Raw genomic sequence first — 17,702 nt, forward strand, 5'->3', positions numbered from 1 at the left:
TTTATTTATGCAAAAACAATGAACTGCAGATGCTGGTTTATCCCAAAGAAGACACAAAATGTTTTGCTAAGGGCCTGTCCCACTTACGCCATTTTTTTCGGCGACTACCGGTACCCGTCATTAGTCGCAGCAGGTGGCCAAAAATTTTCAGCTTGTTGAAAATCCAGCGCAGACCAGAAAAAGGCACGACTCTTTGGGCGACTACTCACGACCATACAGGCTTCACCTCACGGGTACGGGCAGTCGCCGAAAAAATTGCGTTAGTGGGACAGGCCCTGCATCTCTGGAGAATATGGGTGTGATGTTTTGGGACCCGAATCCAGAGATGCTGCCTGACCTGCTGAATTACCAGTCTTTCTACTGTTTTTATTTGTTTATTGTAGTTTTCCCACGTTGCTTGCTATCAAATTATTGCATCACTTCCTGATTTATTTACTTTGGTCTTGGAGTTTTGAAAGACCCCTTGGATACCCAGGAACTGGTTCTTGATTGACTTCACGAATAATACCATGAATGTAAAAGTACATTGAATTATGCCAGGGTACACAAAAATGCTGGAGAAACTCAGCGGGTGCAGCAGCATCTATGGAGCGAACGAAATAGGAAGGAATGATGCCAACCCAGGAATCCATGACTTCCACTTTGACATGCATATCCTGTGCAGACAGAAGTGCATCAAATTTGGGTGATGGCATCTGAACCATAAACTGATCCTTGCAGCATACATCTTGCTAGGTTGGGAAGGCTCATTAGAACATGGAATATGGAACATAGTACAGTGCAGGAACAGGCCCTTCGGCCCGCAATGTCTGTACCAAACATGTACAATACCGTTGCTAACCATGTAGCTACTGCCAAAGCACCTTTTTCATAAAACTCTGGAAATTGATTTTGTAATATACTCTGCTCAAATTTTTTATCATTAAAATAAAAGAATCGTAGACTTGAATGTTATTACTTTTATATTACTTTTCATTTCTTAGTCTCAACCAGAAGACATTACATGCAAATCGGCATAAATGTTTTTCACTCTTCAATCATGGAGGAGGCAGTTCCAGTGTTCAATAGCAATAAGGGAGTTATGTAAATACCAACATGCAGGACCTGTTGTATTGACTACAAATTGACTCATTTGAAAACGAGGTTATCTGAATCCTTTAGAAAATAACTATTTCTAAACTGGTTTGTGATATGGATATTGCACTAGATATGTGTTCTTCTAGTATATTTTCATTTTAAACATGTCCTATCTCAACAAAAGTCGACACAACTATTTAATTGTTTAATTGATGTTGCGTTATGTGGAATGAAGTAACAAGCAGCCATATCTACCCTGCAACATTTATATTCCAATGAAAAAACATATTTGCTCTTCCTGTACGATATTTTAGTTCAGCGATACAGTGCGGAAACAGGCCCTTCGGCCCACCAAGTCTGCAGACCAGTGATCCCCGCACACTAACATTATCCTACACACAACTCGGGACAGTTTTAGCCTGCAAACCTGTAGGTCTTTGGAGTGTGAGGAAACTGGAGATCCCAGAGGAAACCAACGCACGGGGAGAACGTACAGACTCTAGATGGACAGCACCCGTTGTCAGGTTTGAACCCAGGTCACTGGCAATGTGAGGCAGCAACTCCACCACTGCAGGAGCAAGCCGCACGTCTGTGCTACCGCACAGAGGACTATTTTATGCTTAGTTTATACCTTCATTGTGTGAGATTCTTTGGTTAAAGTGTAAGAACTGGGAAATAAGGATAATGGCATGTTTTGGGTCAATTAATGGAATCTGGAGTCAACGTAGATAATGTAAATACTGTATTTACGTATTTTCAGTTTAGTAATTTGTTGCACTGCTATAGATACATTGGTGCATTTAGCAAATTGCAGAAATCTTTGTGCTCATGAAAACATGGGAGACTTGGAAGAACAGCAGCTATTGAATATTTTAATATATTAAAGCCACATGGTCTCAGTTTAAAAAATTCTTTTGTTATTAAAATAATGAGCTCATGGGGGAAAAACTAATTTTAAATTGGCGTAGTTTTGACGTCTTACAGCTTCAAAATGAAAATAAATTGTATTTCATTTGAGATGTTTGAGCCAATATCCACTAAATCTAAGAAAACCTAGCTTTATCTTGGATACAAAGATGGGATGCAGGGACTGATATGGGAAAAGAAGGCTTTTTGTGCTCAAGACCAACATTTAAAATAAAATTTCCATTATGACTGCTTAGATTATGTCAAGGCTTTAAAAAAAAATCAGCTGTGATTGGTAAAGTCAATCAATTAAAACACTTGCATTTAATTAATTGTGTTTTAATCTTGATATAAAAATATGCCCCCCTCACAGAGCTCATTAATTTAACGCATGATAAACAACCAAAAACTGCACAGCATCCATATCCATCTGTAAAGGATCACATTCCAATCCTGCAGCTGTCGGATAAGTTCCTGAAGTGATTAGCTTTCAGCCAGTGAATTCAACATTATGTCTCTCCCTCCTTTAGTTTACACAAAATGATATGCTGTACTTTGCAATGCATTTCCAAAATTAAAAAAAAAACGAGAATGCATCTAAAAAATGAACAAGAATGTGCTAAGGTAAGGTTGGAGGTTTAATTGAAGATTTCCTGACATATTTAATGCCCATGATTTGCATTCAAAGCTGCCTTTAATGGGATGGCTTTTTAAAAACCAAAGCCTCCTTTGAGACCTGCAAACATTGAAAGGTGAGAACATGCATACATGAGCTAACACATACTGTTTTGGATAGTTTTAGCCTTACAACATCTCTTGTTTTGAGTCGATCATAGTCATCGAGTGATACAGTGTGGAAACAGGCCTAACTCGCCCACACTGGCCAACAATGTCCCAGCTACCCTCGTCCCACTTGCCTATCATGCTCATGGTTAAGAATATTTTAAAAGTAAAATCATCAGATGCACGAAAATGTACTTATTTGTGGTGCACACACAAATATATTCTTCACTGAAGAAGGGTTTCGGCCCGAAACGTTGCCTATTTCCTTCGCTCCATAGATGCTGCTGCACCCGCTGAGTTTCTCCAGCTTTTTTGTGTACCTTATATTCTTCACACTTGATTTTAAAATGCCTCTAATTTTAGTGTAAGAAAATGTAGAGCACAATGACATTTACTTTAGTTTAGAGATATAGCATGGAAACACACTGTGGAAAACAGAATCCGCGCCGATAATTGATGACCCGTTAACACTAGTTCCATGTTATCCACTTTCTCATCCACTCCCTTTACATGAAGGGCAATTTATAGAGGCAACTGACAAACCCGCACTTCTATGGAATGTGGAAGAGAATCGAGGCAACGGGAGGAAACCCACGCAGTCATAGAGAGAACGTGCAAATTCCGCACAGCTCAGGTTTGAACCCAGGTCCTTGGCGCTGCGAAATAGCGGCTCCATCAGCTGTGCCGCCCGTTGAATCTTATTTGTCCCTTATCAGCCCATGCGTGAAAGTTCTCCATGTTATACTTTATGGGTGTATGTGTTGCTTTATTGACAAATTAACTCATGAAGTTGAATGTCATGTAATCAGTGAATATCCTCATGTCTGGAAGAAAGTTGTTGAAATTGTTGTTGACGATTTGGCCATAGATTAATGTCCAGGACAGAGGTGATTGATCTTGCAGTCACTTTTGCCCTCATCTGGATTGAACCCGCTTTGAGGCAGATGTGCCATTTACTTGAATCAAAATGACAAAAAATATTGACGGTAGACAAAAATGCTGGAGAAACTCAGCGGGTGAGGCAACATCTATGGAGCGACGGAGTAGGTGACGTTTCGGGTCACAACCCTTCTTCAGACTGATGTTGTGGGGGGGGGGGGGGGTGTGAGGCGGGAAAAAGAAAGGAAGCGATGGAGACGGTAGGCTGTGGGAGAGCTGGGAAGGGGAGGGGAAGGAGGGAGAAAGCAAGGACTACCTGATATTGGAGAAATCAATGTTCATACCGCTGGGGTGTAAACTACCCAAGTGAAATATGAGGTGCTGCTCCTCCAATTTGCGGTGGACTCACTCTGGCCATGGAGGAGGCCCAGGACAGAAAGCTCGGATATTGAGAAATCTGCTGTTGAAGTTGCATCAATTTGGTCTGCATGCAATTCAGTCTGAACGAAATTTGAAAGGTCTGAATGACAATAAAGGAAATTCAATTCAATTCAAGACTGGGTTTGTGTGCTTCCCCTTTCTGCACCATGTTTCTATTATTACTGACAAGTAAGAAGACAAGGCCAACAATCCTGAGTTTTTCAGGTAAAACCAGTTGACATGTGACCAGGGACTTTTGTCGGAAATTCTCTTGGTAATAGCATTGGTACAAGATTGGGAACATGTTACCTGTTTGGGCTTTTGGCAGGGAGACTGGGTTAAAAAATATAATTTATAAAATGATAGTCCCACAGTCGTCCATTTGTTTGGAGATGAGTCAGAATGCTGTAGTTTTACTATTGCTTGTATTTCCATAATGCTAATTTTCTCCAATGCGAGACTTCCGAGCAACACATCTATTGTGTTATAGTAGAGGTACATGTACAGGTAAAATGGTATAATGCCTTGAATGCCACATGTAAATCACAGTTTTGGTTTAATTTTACTGGTCATACTAAAATAGCTCTAAATTCAAAAATAAAAACATTTAGACCAATTGCTCCAAGTTATCCATGGAACTTCCTTGAATTTTATTGCCATTGAAATGCATTTTGGTATCAATGGTGCTGTACTTTGCATGCATCAATGGGTGACCAGTTTCCAGCACTGATCTTCTGGCACTGATTCAATCTGGTACATTTGTGGACTTATTATTACACAGATAGGTACAACTTCAATTTTCTGGCTGCCATGAGAATCTTCAAATTGTAGAATGCAAAGAGAGTGCCATATACTTCTATAATCTAAATCTGATAGAGTCATAGAGTGATACAGTGTGGAAACAGGCCCTTTGGCCCAACTTGCCCACATCGGCCAACGTGTCCCAGCTACACTGGTCCCACCTGCCTGTGTTCGGTCCATATCCCTCCAAACCAGTCCTATGGATGTCCCTGTCTAACTGTTTCTTAAAAGTTGATATAGTCCCAGCCTCAACTACCTCCTCTGGCAGCTTGTTCCATCCACCCACCGCCCTTTGTGTGGAAAGAGTTACCCCCTCAAATTCCTATTAAATCTGTTCACCTTAAACCTATGTCCTCCGGTCCTTGATTTATCTACTCTGGGCAAGAGACTGCCCAATCTATTCCTCTCATGATTTTATACATCTCTATAAGATCGCCCCTCCATCCGCCTGCGCTCCAAGAAATAAAGTTCCAGCCTACTCAACGTCTCCCTATAGCTCAGATCCTCTAGTCCTGGCAACATCCTAGCAAATCTGCAATATTTTCAATGCACATTTCTTTCCACTAAGATCATAATGTTTTATATTTTATTTCCTGCAATTTAAAATATACTGATGTGTTGTATTTTGGTCTGCATGCAATGGAAATAAGGTGCCTTGGGTTGTGTTCCAATCCACTCTGAGCCAAGCGAATAATGTTTTGACAATACTGACTGATGTGATATTGAATTTATCATATCGGAGAATGCACTTGAAAAGCTTAGTGATTTGTGGTCTTCATTGACTTCGGTATTATTGCAGAATAAAATTTTTAGCTAGAAATTAACCAACTGAGTTAGTTAAAGGTGAAACAGCCTATTCTGTTAAAATCTCAAGTAATTCCAAGAACATCGGAGTGGTCATTAACTGGGAAACACTGATTTAAGTTAATTGGTGTCACCAACATTTTTATTGGCCATCTCTAATTGCCTCAGAATGGCTAGCTGCTTCCAGCTTCAAAGGACTGTTAAAAATCTACCATTTCGGTTTTAGGTTTGGGGTCACATTTGGTCAGATCGTAAGAGTGTGCTAGTTTGCTTCCCTTAAAAGTGATTAGGGAAGCAGATGGAGTTTTTATGACATTCTGATACCTTCGTAGTCACCTTCACTAAGCTAGCTTTTTATTCCAGATTGATTTAATTAGCTACATTTAAACGGGGCAGCTGGCAGGTGCCACAGTGGTATTGAAGAATGTGCTTCCCGCTCTGTAATCCTGACTTTGGATACTAGTCCAGTAACGTCACCATGCATGGATCTCCAAATTTCTGCTGTTTATGAGCTGTTTGGCCATTAGACTGAATTAAGAAATCATGGTATAGTTACAGAAAGAACGTGCATGCATAATATAGTTCGCACTTGCATAAAAAGTCAGGTTGTCTTATGGACTGCTACTTAGAAAGGCAACTAACATTTATTTCTGGTTATATTGCCTTGTGTAGAATTTGATACGGGTGTCAGATCAAATGCTGGTATAGGTTTAAATTCAAAACCAACAAAGCTGGGAACACTTAGCAGATGAGGCAGCATCAATAGAGAAAGAAGCAGAGTTAATGTTTCGGGTCGATGAGCTTTCATCAGAATGCACATGGTATTAAATGATTGAATGCTTATTTGGGTAGTCTGTGTTAATCCTGTACACACCTAATATACAGACATGTTCTTTCAGTTGGATATAACATTTTCTCTGCTGTTATTCCATTTGCATCTAAATACAGTCCAAATCCAAACGTAGTTCTCTATGCTCAGTTCTGCATCAAAAACCAGCACTTTTAAACATATAGGTTCTCAGTATTTAACAAGGAACTGCAGATGCTCGAAAATCGAAGGTACACAAAAAAGCTGGAGAAACTCAGCGGGTGCAGCAGCATCTATGGAGCGAAGGAAATAGGCAAAGTTTCGGGCTGAAATGTTGCCTATTTCCTTCGCTCCATAGATGCTGCTGCACCCGCTGAGTTTCTCCAGCTTTTTTGTGTACCTTAGGTTCTCAGTATGTTTCATATGGTCAGGAAGAAGTGAAACTTGAGTCCCAGGAACAGAATTTATTAGAATGACAAATATGATCATGGTAAAATGTTTGATTATCACTTGCAGCCCGATGAATGCTAAGATGCTCCTTCTGGAATGTAGATGTGAGAAATGTGGCAGCATAATGCTAACTTCAAAGTAGCCTTTGCGAAGATACTGCTACCATTTGCGTGTCTTTGTGGCTAGTTTGTTAACTGTGGACTGCTGGAAGAAATTATGTTTTTTTTTCCTATTTATGCTGTTTATACTTCAGTGCTCTCAGTAACCATCAAGGCCAATTTCCTGTGATACCTGACTTTATTCCAGTTGCCTCTGGGTATAAATCTGTAACACTGAATGATAGTAAAAGTCAATTACTTCCAGCCTTGGTAATTCACAGCAAGCTTCAGATGAAGATGCTTTGGAACTCAAATGTTTTGGAGCTCGATGAACGACATTGTATAGTGTGAAGATCAATAAATAGAGATGGTGTCGCTTCATTTTGCTGCGATGTGCGAGTTATTAATGTTATATGTAAGTGCCTGAAACAATAATGGTGACTAGTAACAATGGTTTGTGTTCTTAGGAATTTAGGAAATATGCCTTCTGATTGGGTCTAAATTCTACCCACCTAGATCGAATGGGGAAAAAATAGCCAGACCTTGTCACACATTCCTCCTCCACCCGTGCTCCCCCTATTCTGTTTGTCATGAATCTGGAGGCAGAAAACCAATTCTGTTGGCATGAAGCATTATGGCCGTTAATAAGCATTTTGCTGCAGAATTACACAACAGCAAGGCTTCCAACTCGGCATTTAAGAAACGTTATCCCTGGAAAGCTCTTGCAAGCTTGGCAGATAGTTATAGAATTAAATACACTGTTCAGAAACAGGCACTTCAGCCCAACTCGTCCATGCTGACCAAGTTGTCTAACTGAACAAAACCCACTTGCCTGCGCCTTGCCCATATCCCTTTAAACCTTTCTTATCCGTGTACCAGTCCAAGTGCCTATTAAATGTTGTAATTATATTCATCTTTACCACTTCCTCTGGCAGTTCGTTCCAGACATGCACTCCCCTCAGGGCCCTTTTAAATCTTTCTCCTCTCAGCATAAACCTTTTCCCGAAGATAGACACAAAAAGCTGGAGTAACTCAGTGGGACAGGCAGCATTTTGGAGAGAAGGAATGGGTGATGTTTCGGGTGGAGAAACCCTCTTCAGACCAGAAACGTCACCCATTCCTTCTCTCCAGAGATGCTGCCCGTCCAGCTTTTTGTGTCTTATCTTTGGTTTAAACCAGCATCTGCAGTTCCTTCCTAGACCTTTTCCCTCCAGCTTTAGACTCCCCTACCCTGTGGTAAAGATTGTGGATATCTATGTCCCTCATGATTTTATATATGTCTATGTCATCCCTCAACCTTGTATGCACCAGAGAGAAAAGGCCCAGCCTATTCAGACCCAGTAACGTCCTCGTAAATCATTTTCTGCACCCTGTCCAGTTAAATTACATCCTTCTTTTAGCAAGGCGACCAAAACTGTACATGTTGCTCCAGATGTGGGCTTACCAATCTCTTGTACAACTGTAACATAATATTTCAATTCCTTAACACCCTGATTGATGAATGCAGCATGCCCAATGCCCTCTTCATCATTCGGTCTACCTGGGTAACCACTTTCATGGAACTATGTAGTTGCATCCCTGGGTCCAGCTATTCTACACCACTCTCCAGGAGCCTGCCATTTAGCATGTAAGTCCTGCCCTGGCTTGTCCTATAAAAATACAACACCTCACATTAATCTGAATTACTGTCCATCTGCCATCCATCAGCCTGTTGGCCCAATTGATCAAGATCCCGTTGTAATCTTAGAAAACCTTCAGTAAATTTACTAACCATGCGACCTACAATTGCATTCAAATTGTGACTATATAAAATGAATATCGCTGGACTCAACACTGATCCCTGTGGTTCAAGACTTGTTACAAGCCTCTGGGGAAAAAAAACCCTCTTCCACTACACACTGTCTCCTTCCTTCAAGCCAGTTTTTTTTAATTGAGCTGGCTGCCTCGCCGTGGATCCCATGTTATCTAACCTTCAAGACCAACCTGCCAAATAGTACCTAGTTCAAGGCCTGGCTAAAGTCCATGCAAACAACATCCACCACATTGCCCTCATCAATCTTCTTGGTGATCTCTTCAAAAACACTCAATGAAATTTGTGAAACACTATTTCCCAGAAGGCCATGGTAATTATCCTCAGCCTGAAGAAGGATCTCGACCCAAAACATCACCCATTCCTTCTCTCCAGAGATACTGCCTGTCCCGCTGAGTTACTGCAGCATTTTGTGTGTATCCCCAGTCATTCAAGATGCATGGAGATAATACCTCAGAATCCACTCACCTTTCACCCCCCTCAGCCAAACATTTGATTCATTCTGGAGCTCTGCTCATTAACATTAATGGTGGTAGTCACAAAATGCTGAAGTAACTCAGCGGGAGAGGCAGCATCTCTGGATAGAAGGAATGAAGAAGGGTCTCGACCTGAAATGTCACCTATTCCTTCTATCCAGAGATGCTGCCTGCCCTGCTGAGTTACTCCAGCATTTAGTGTCTATCTTCGGTTTAAACCAGCACAAGGACAATGGGGACCCGGTGAGGGGGATCACGGTGAGAGAAGGGGAGAATAATGGGGACATTATGTGGTGGGGTGCCGTCGTGAGGGAGGGGGAACAACAATGGACAATGGAGGACTCGGCATTGGGGGACTGCCATGAGGGAGGGGGTAGGGGGGGGGCGGACGAACAAAGGTGGAACTGGGGGGGGGGAAGGTTGGAACCTTTTAAGCGACTCTTTGTATACCTTGGGTATGCAAGCAAAGAATTTCACAGTGACATCACGTGACAATAAAATATTCAATTCAATTCAATTCCTAAATATTAAAGGTGATTTGTATTCATCTCGTGTCAATGATTTTAAAAAGGTATCTACTACAAGTGTTTTGCAGACACATATTCAACAATGCCAAGTCAAAGAAAGAATTGGTTGAACTGAAGTATTGGTTGACGGTGAGCATAATGTTTGGTTTTGGGCAGGAATATGTTATGATTATCTCAGAGATGATTAGGGCAGCACAGTGGCGCAGTGGAAGAGTTGCTGCCTTACAGCGTCAGAGACCCGGCCTTGATCCTGACAACAGGTTCTGTCTACGTAGGTTGTATTTTATTCCAGTTACATCTGGGAGTATTCTGTAACACTGAATGATAGTAAAAGTAAATTACTTCCAGCTTGGTAATTCACAGCAAACTTCAGATGAAGATGCTTTGGATCTCAATGCTTTGGAGCTCGATGATTGGCAATGTATAGTGTGAAGGTCAATAGTAAATATAGTGTTGCTTTACTTTGCTGAGATGTATGAGCTATTAATGTTATTTGTAAGTGCTTGAAACAATAATGGTGACTAATAACAATGTTTTGTGTTCTTAGGAAATGGGGAATATGCCTTGTGATTGGGTCTGATTTCGACCCATCTAGATCAAATGGGAACAAAAGGCAAGACCTTGTCACACATTCCTCCTCCACCCATGCTCCCCTTTTTCTGAATGTCATGGATGTAGAGGCAGAAAATCAATTCTGTTGGCATGTAGACAGGTTCTGTCTATACGTAGTTTGTACGTTCTCCCTGTGACCGCGTGGGTTTTCTTCGAGATGTCTGGTTTCCTACCACTTTCCAAAGATGTGCAGGTTTGTAGGTTAATTGGCTTCTGTAAATTGTCCACAGTGTGTACGATAGAACTAGTGTATGGGTCTTTCGTAATGTAGTTATTTCTTCCAAGTACAACAGGCTGCACGTGGCAATGGAAAGACACGCTTGTATATGATGATTGATGGTGGAATTTTGTTCCCTTGGTGAATTTATTGCTGTTTTGAAAGTACAGTGCAATGTTTAATGTCATCTAAACCAGCTGCAAGGGCCTCTTGTGTAAATGATGTGTAATGTCAGCCTGGGCTATAACTTCTGAACCTGGTGCTGGTTGTCAGCCCTTGAACTCTGGCTTAGATGAGAGTTCTACCAATTGTGCCACCCTGATATCTGAGGTAACGCTTTGAATTTTTTAGATTAAATGTCCGTTTAAATTTAGTAGATTTATTCAAGGCTCGAGTGGTGCAGATGTTGAAAATAGCATAACCTTGAGTAACAAAAGATTTATAAATAACGCAATTCCAAGTCATCGTCACAAAGCAGAGAAACAGGCCTTTTGGCTCCCCGAGTCCACGCAAGCCTCATAAATCAGCTACATGATTCTACATGAATCACACTTGTTATTCTTCCCCGATTCTCACCAAACATGGCCAGATTCTGCCCCTCACCTTCACACTGGTGGCAATTCACAGCGGCCAACTGATCTACCAACCTTTACGATTTCGGGATGTGAGAGGAACCACCTGGAGGAAAACCCACACAGTCACAGAGAGAACATGGGAAACTCCACACAAACAGCAACAGTTTGGATTAAATCAGGGTTCTTGGATGTGTGAGGCCGTGGTTCTATTGGCTGCGCACTCTGCTCTTTGCTCCCGTCAAAATGAATATTGCACTCTAATATTACCATTGATTGATTGATGTACACAACAGTATCTTTGTACTGCAATGAAACAAGTACATTATCATCTCAAGCTTTCATCATGAACAAAATGTGCAATAATAATTGAAATAACATTTCAACATTCCTCAAGCTCTTGATGTTAACATATCCAACAGACATCATCAACATGGTGGTAACACAAATCTTAATACTTACAGTTTAAAAAATCTCACTCCCCCATGCCTTCTGCAATGCGTCATTCTGCATTTGGAAAAAGAGGAGTACATGAGGTGCTAAATATTTCATTTATTTTTTTAATATGATGGATTCAAGTGTTTGGAAACACGACAAAGGAAATTCAGTTTTCCCTTCCGCCAAGTAACATGCGTTTGGATTTTGGCAGAATTTGTAGTTTTCCAAAGTTTGCCTGACAACTGCGCAGATATCAACCAAATCCACAGACCTTGTGGAAAGTATTAACAATGTTAAATACAACTAGTTACATTCTTATATTTGTATAGGTGGTCACATAGTCATTCTGAATGTTTGGAGTGCTGCTTTTATAAGGAAATTTGCTCTTATACTTCCCTGTACTGGTTTGTAATGAATAGCTGACAAATTCATTTTGTGTAGATAATGTTGATTTGTATGGAAGGAACCAAAAAAGTGAGCTCTAGATTGCTTGTGCTATAAAGCAGCATTTTGGGTGTTTATATATGGGAGGTTGCTGTCTGAATCCATCAATTTTGTGCAAAAACATTTCATGAGTGGAAGCACCGATTGCTTTTTTTTTCTAACTCGGTGCTGCCACTAACTGGATGACTTATGAAACTGCGATATATGTTTATCGGGAAATATCTTTTGAGGGACTTGATATTTTAATCTGACTTTCCGGTCAGCATTTGTAAGCAGCATGAATGTTTATTGAGAATTTTTACAGCCCCATCAAAATACTAATATCTGTATTGAACAACTACATTCACAACATAGCAAAACCTTTGCAACCAATTACGCGTGGGAATTATTTAATCATATTTCCTTCAAATTTTGCATGGTTGTTGAAGAATTCACACTATTAACAGCTAAATGTGATACTGCCACAAACTTGAATAAAATATGATTTTTGACTTTAATACTAAATTCATGAAAATATTACATGTCCAATGTAATGATATGGTTAATCAATTTCATGGGGAATTTAAATGGAAGAGATTAAATCGGTTCACTCGAAAGCTTCTTTCAAACCTCTCCACATAGAATAATAATGCAGAACAGTCAATTTAAAGTACTAACATTTACGAACCTTTTAAATTGAAGCAGGAGTAGGCCTTTTGAGTCTGGTCTGGAATTCAATGAGTTTATAACTAGTTCAGTTATAAACTCTATTTTAGAAGGATATGGTCCAAATACAGGTAAATGGGACTAACTGAGATGAGGCATATTGGTCAGCATGGATGTGTTGGGCTGAAGGGCCTGTTTTCCGTTCTGCGTGGCTGTATTACTCTGTTCCGTTATGTATTACTCTGTAACTGGTTCAGTTGTGGAATCCTCTTTGCTACCAATCCCAAATATGCTTATTTCTTAAGCATCCACATTTAATTAAGTGTTTCAAATGGATATAATCAAGTCCCTGTGTGTAATGCAAACATGAAATTATTCTCTGCTGTAATTTTTTTGTGTACTTCAATTATTGTAAAAATGTGTGATATCATGAATTTCTGAAACTTGCCTATTAATGGTGATTACACCATTCACGGAACATGACATTTGTGAACGTGTGCTTACAAAGGACAAACTACAGTTGCCTACACACAGACACATCTAACCCATGTGCACATATTACAAGTGAACTGATTCGTCACATTTATATTTTTCACTGGTCATGTTTTTCCTGCCTTCGCTATTTTCACTAATGTTCCAAGTGTGAACATGGAACAGTGCAGTACAGGAGCAGGCCCTTCGGCCCACAGTGTCCGTGTCAAACATGATGCCAAGATAACCTAATCTCATCTGCCTGCTTGTGATCCATATCCCTCCGTTCCCTGCATTCAATATCAAACCAGAAAATGCCCAGACGTTCATCCATTAGCTTTTCTATAATTTAACAACTACTTTTTACAGCTGATTTTTTCCCTTTATTTTTCTAGATTTTAGTATTTTTGCCTATGAGAAAAAAAAGAAATTGATCATAGCTACTTATCTAAAAGCAGTGACTGCTGAGACAATTGTAATTGTCAAGACTGAATTGAATATTCTCTTGTTTTATAATGGGATAGAGAGCAAAGGCAGGAAAATTGAGTTTGGGTATAGATTAGCCGTCATATATTTGATTGGTAGAACACAGTGCTACAGACTGGTTGAATGAACCACTCTTACTTTAATGCTGCATTTTAAGGCATCCAAATAAATCTAACAATAAATGCTCTACAACTTTACATTCTACTTTAATGCACATGGACATTCATGTACAGGCAGGAACTGCAGATGCTGGTTTATACCGAAGATGGGCACAAAGTATGGAGTAACTCAGCGGGTCAGGCAGCATCTCTGGTAATAGGTGATATGTCCGACATTCTTCAGACATTCATGTGGCTGCTTCAAACAACTCTAAACTCAAAGCGGCACACTACTCTGAAGTGGTCTATTATGGGGATCTGTAATTTTGCTGTATACATGTGAATTACGGGGTCTTATCGTCCAGATTATTTCTCTGCTGAATCCACTGTGTCACATGTTGTGCTTGACGTGGAAGGTGCTGAAAATTTAAAACCACGTGGCCATGAATGTCACTATTGGTAGATTGGAATATCTCAGCAAATATTGCTTACACTTGCGTATGCTTTTTGACCAACTCATGTGATCTGATTGAAGTTATTTAAAATGTAAATACCAAATACTTGCTCACTGTTTATTAGCACAGTGCAACGTGCTAATATTGTTCCTTTTATAATTTCATTTATTTAGCCTGCTGATGTTTAACATTTCAGAGCAAACGGGACCATCTGTTAATGAATGTCAAGTGGTACTATCGCCAATCAGAAGTGCCTGACTCAGTCTACCAACATCTAGTTCAGGATCGACAAAATGAGAATGGTGAGTACTGCTTATTACCATGCCAAATTAAACCTTTCCCCCCCTCACTATCTTCTCTTAAATTCATTCTTCGATAGAGCTCATAGTTCTACTAGTGACAGTGGTTCTGTGATACTTTTTTAATCTTGAAGATGTATTATCAGCATAAGTACATAGAAACATAGAAACATAGAAATTAGGTGCAGGAGTAGGCCATTCGGCCCTTCGAGCCTGCACCGCCATTCAATATGACCATGGCTGATCATCCAACTCAGTATCCCGTACCTGCCTTCTCTCCATACCCTCTGATCCCTTTAGCCACAAGGGCCACATCTAAATCCCTCTTAAATATAGCCAATGAACTGGCCTCAACTACCCTCTGTGGCAGAGAGTTCCAGAGATTCACCACTCTCTGTGTGAAAAAAGTTTTTCTCATCTCGGTTTTAAAGGATTTCCCCCTTATCCTTAAGCTGTGACCCTTTGTCCTGGACTTCCCCAACATCGGGAACAATCTTCCTGCATCTAGCCTGTCCAACCCCTTAAGAATTTTGTAAGTTTCTATAAGATCCCCTCTCAATCTCCTAAATTCTAGAGAGTATAAACCAAGTCTATCCAGTCTTTCTTCATAAGACAGTCCTGACATCCCAGGAATCAGTCTGGTGAACCTTCTCTGCACTCCCTCTATGGCAATAATGTCCTTCCTCAGATTTGGAGACCAAAACTGTACGCAATACTCCAGGTGTGGTCTCACCAAGACCCTGTACAACTGCAGTAGAACCTCCCTGCTCCTATACTCAAATCCTTTTGCTATGAAAGCTAACATACCATTCGCTTTCTTCACTGCCTGCTGCACCTGCATGCCTACTTTCAATGACGGGTGTACCATGACACCCAGGTCTCGCTGCATCTCCCCTTTTCGTAATCGGCCACCATTTAGATAAGAGTCTGCTTTCCTGTTTTTGCCACCAAAATGGATAACCTCACATTTATCCACATTATACTGCATCTGTCAAACATTTGCCCACTCACCCAGCCTATCCAAGTCACCTTGCAGTCTCCTAGCATCCTCCTCACAGCTAACACTGCCCCCCAGCTTAGTGTCATCCGCAAACTTGGAGATATTGCCTTCAATTCCCTCATCCAGATCATTAATATATATTGTAAATAACTGGGGTCCCAGCACTGAGCCTTGCGGTACCCCACTAGTCACTGCCTGCCATTGTGAAAAGGACCCGTTTACTCCTACTCTTTGCTTCCTGTTTGCCAGCCAGTTCTCTATCCACATCAATACTGAACCCCCAATGCCGTGTGCTTTAAGTTTGTATACTAATCTCTTATGTGGGACCTTGTTGAAAGCCTTCTGGAAGTCTAGATACACCACATCCACTTGTTCTCCCCTATCCACGCTACTAGTTACATCCTCGAAAAATTCTATAAGATTCGTCAGACATGATTTACCTTTCGTAAATCCATGCTGACTTTGTCCAATGATTTCACCACTTTCCAAATGTGCTGCTATCCCATCTTTAATAACTGACTAGCAGTTTCCCCACTACCGATGTTAGACTAACTGGTCTGTAATTCCCCGTTTTCTCTCTCCCTTCTTAAAAAGTGGGGTTATGTTTGCTACCTGCCAATCCTCAGGAACTACTCCAGAATCTAAAGAGTTTTGAAAGATTAATACTAATGCATCCACTATTTCTGGAGCTACTTCCTTAAGTACTCTGGGATGCAGCCTATCTGGCCCTGGGGATTTATCGGCCTTTAATCCATTCAATTTACCCAACACCACTTCCCAACTAACCTGGATTTCACTCAATTCCTCCAACTCCTTTGACCCGCGGTCCCCTGCTATTTCCGGCAGATTATTTATGTCTTCCTTAGTGAAGACGGAACCAAAGTAGTTATTCAATTGGTCCGCCATATCCTTGTTCCCCATGATCAACTCACCTGTTTCTGACTGCAAGGGACCTACATTTGTTTTAACTAATCTCTTTCTTTTCACATATCTATAAAAACTTTTGCAGTCAGTTTTTATGTTCCCTGCCAGTTTACTTTCATAATCTATTTTTCCTTTCCTAATTAAGCCCTTTGTCCTCCTCTGCTGGTCTCTGAATTTCTCCCAGTCCTCTGGTATGCTGCTTTTTCTGGCTAATTTGTACGCATCATCCTTCGCTTTGATACTATCCCTGATTTCCCTTGTTATCCACGGATGCACTACCTTCCCTGATTTATTCTTTTGCCAAACTAGGATGAACAATTTTTGTAGTTCATCCATGCAGTCTTTAAATGTCTTCCATTGCATATCCACCGTCAACCCTTTTAGAATTAATTGCCAGTCAATCTTGGCCAATTCACGTCTCATACCCTCAAAGTTACCTTTCTTTAAGTTCAGAACCATTGTTTCTGAATTAACAATGTTACTCTCCATCCTAATGAAGAGCTCAACCATATTATGGTCACTCTTGCCCAAGGGGGCACGTACAACAAGACTGCTAACTAACCCCTTCCTCATTACTCAATACCCAGTCTAAAATAGCCTGCTCTCTCGTTGGTTCCTCTACATGTTGATTTAGATAACTATCCCGCATACATTCCAAGAAATCCTCTTCCTCAGCACCCCTGCCAATTTGATTCACCCAATCTATATGTAGATTGAAGTCACCCATTATAACTGTTTTGCCTTTGTCGCACGCATTTCTAATTTCCTGTTTGATACCATCTCCAACTTCACTACTACTGTTAGGTGGCCTGTACACAACACCCACCAGCGTTTTCTGCCCCTTAGTGTTTCGCAGCTCTACCCATACCGATTCCACATCCTCCAAACTAATGTCCTTCCTTTCCATTGCGTTAATCTCCTCTCTAACCAGCAACGCTACCCCACCTCCTTTTCCTTTCTCTCTATCCCTCCTGAATATTGAATATCCCTGGATGTTCAGCTCCCAGCCTTGGTCACCCTGAAGCCATGTCTCCGTGATCCCAACTATATCATAATCATTAATGGCTATCTGCACGTTCAACTCATCCACCTTATTACGAATACTCCTTGCATTGAGACACAAAGCCTTCAGGCTTGTTTTCACAACACTCTTACCCCTTATACAATTATGTTGAAAAGTGGCCCTTTTTGATTTTTGCCAT

General features: G+C 40.7%; 1 protein-coding gene across 7 annotated transcripts in view; it reads left to right on the plus strand.

Moving 5' to 3' along the window:
* The window catches only part of rere (arginine-glutamic acid dipeptide repeats), a 530,103-nt gene that overhangs the window by 243,671 nt on the left and 268,730 nt on the right, over positions 1 to 17,702 (plus strand). For all 7 annotated transcript variants that reach the window (XM_033048501.1, XM_033048500.1, XM_033048503.1 and 4 more), the window contains one exon: positions 14,474 to 14,579. In XM_033048501.1, coding sequence (XP_032904392.1) covers positions 14,474 to 14,579 — 106 coding nt within the window. The remainder of the gene's footprint in view (positions 1 to 14,473; positions 14,580 to 17,702) is intronic.

Source organism: Amblyraja radiata, chromosome 31, assembly GCF_010909765.2.
Source record: "Amblyraja radiata isolate CabotCenter1 chromosome 31, sAmbRad1.1.pri, whole genome shotgun sequence".
Classification (NCBI taxonomy): domain Eukaryota; kingdom Metazoa; phylum Chordata; class Chondrichthyes; order Rajiformes; family Rajidae; genus Amblyraja; species Amblyraja radiata.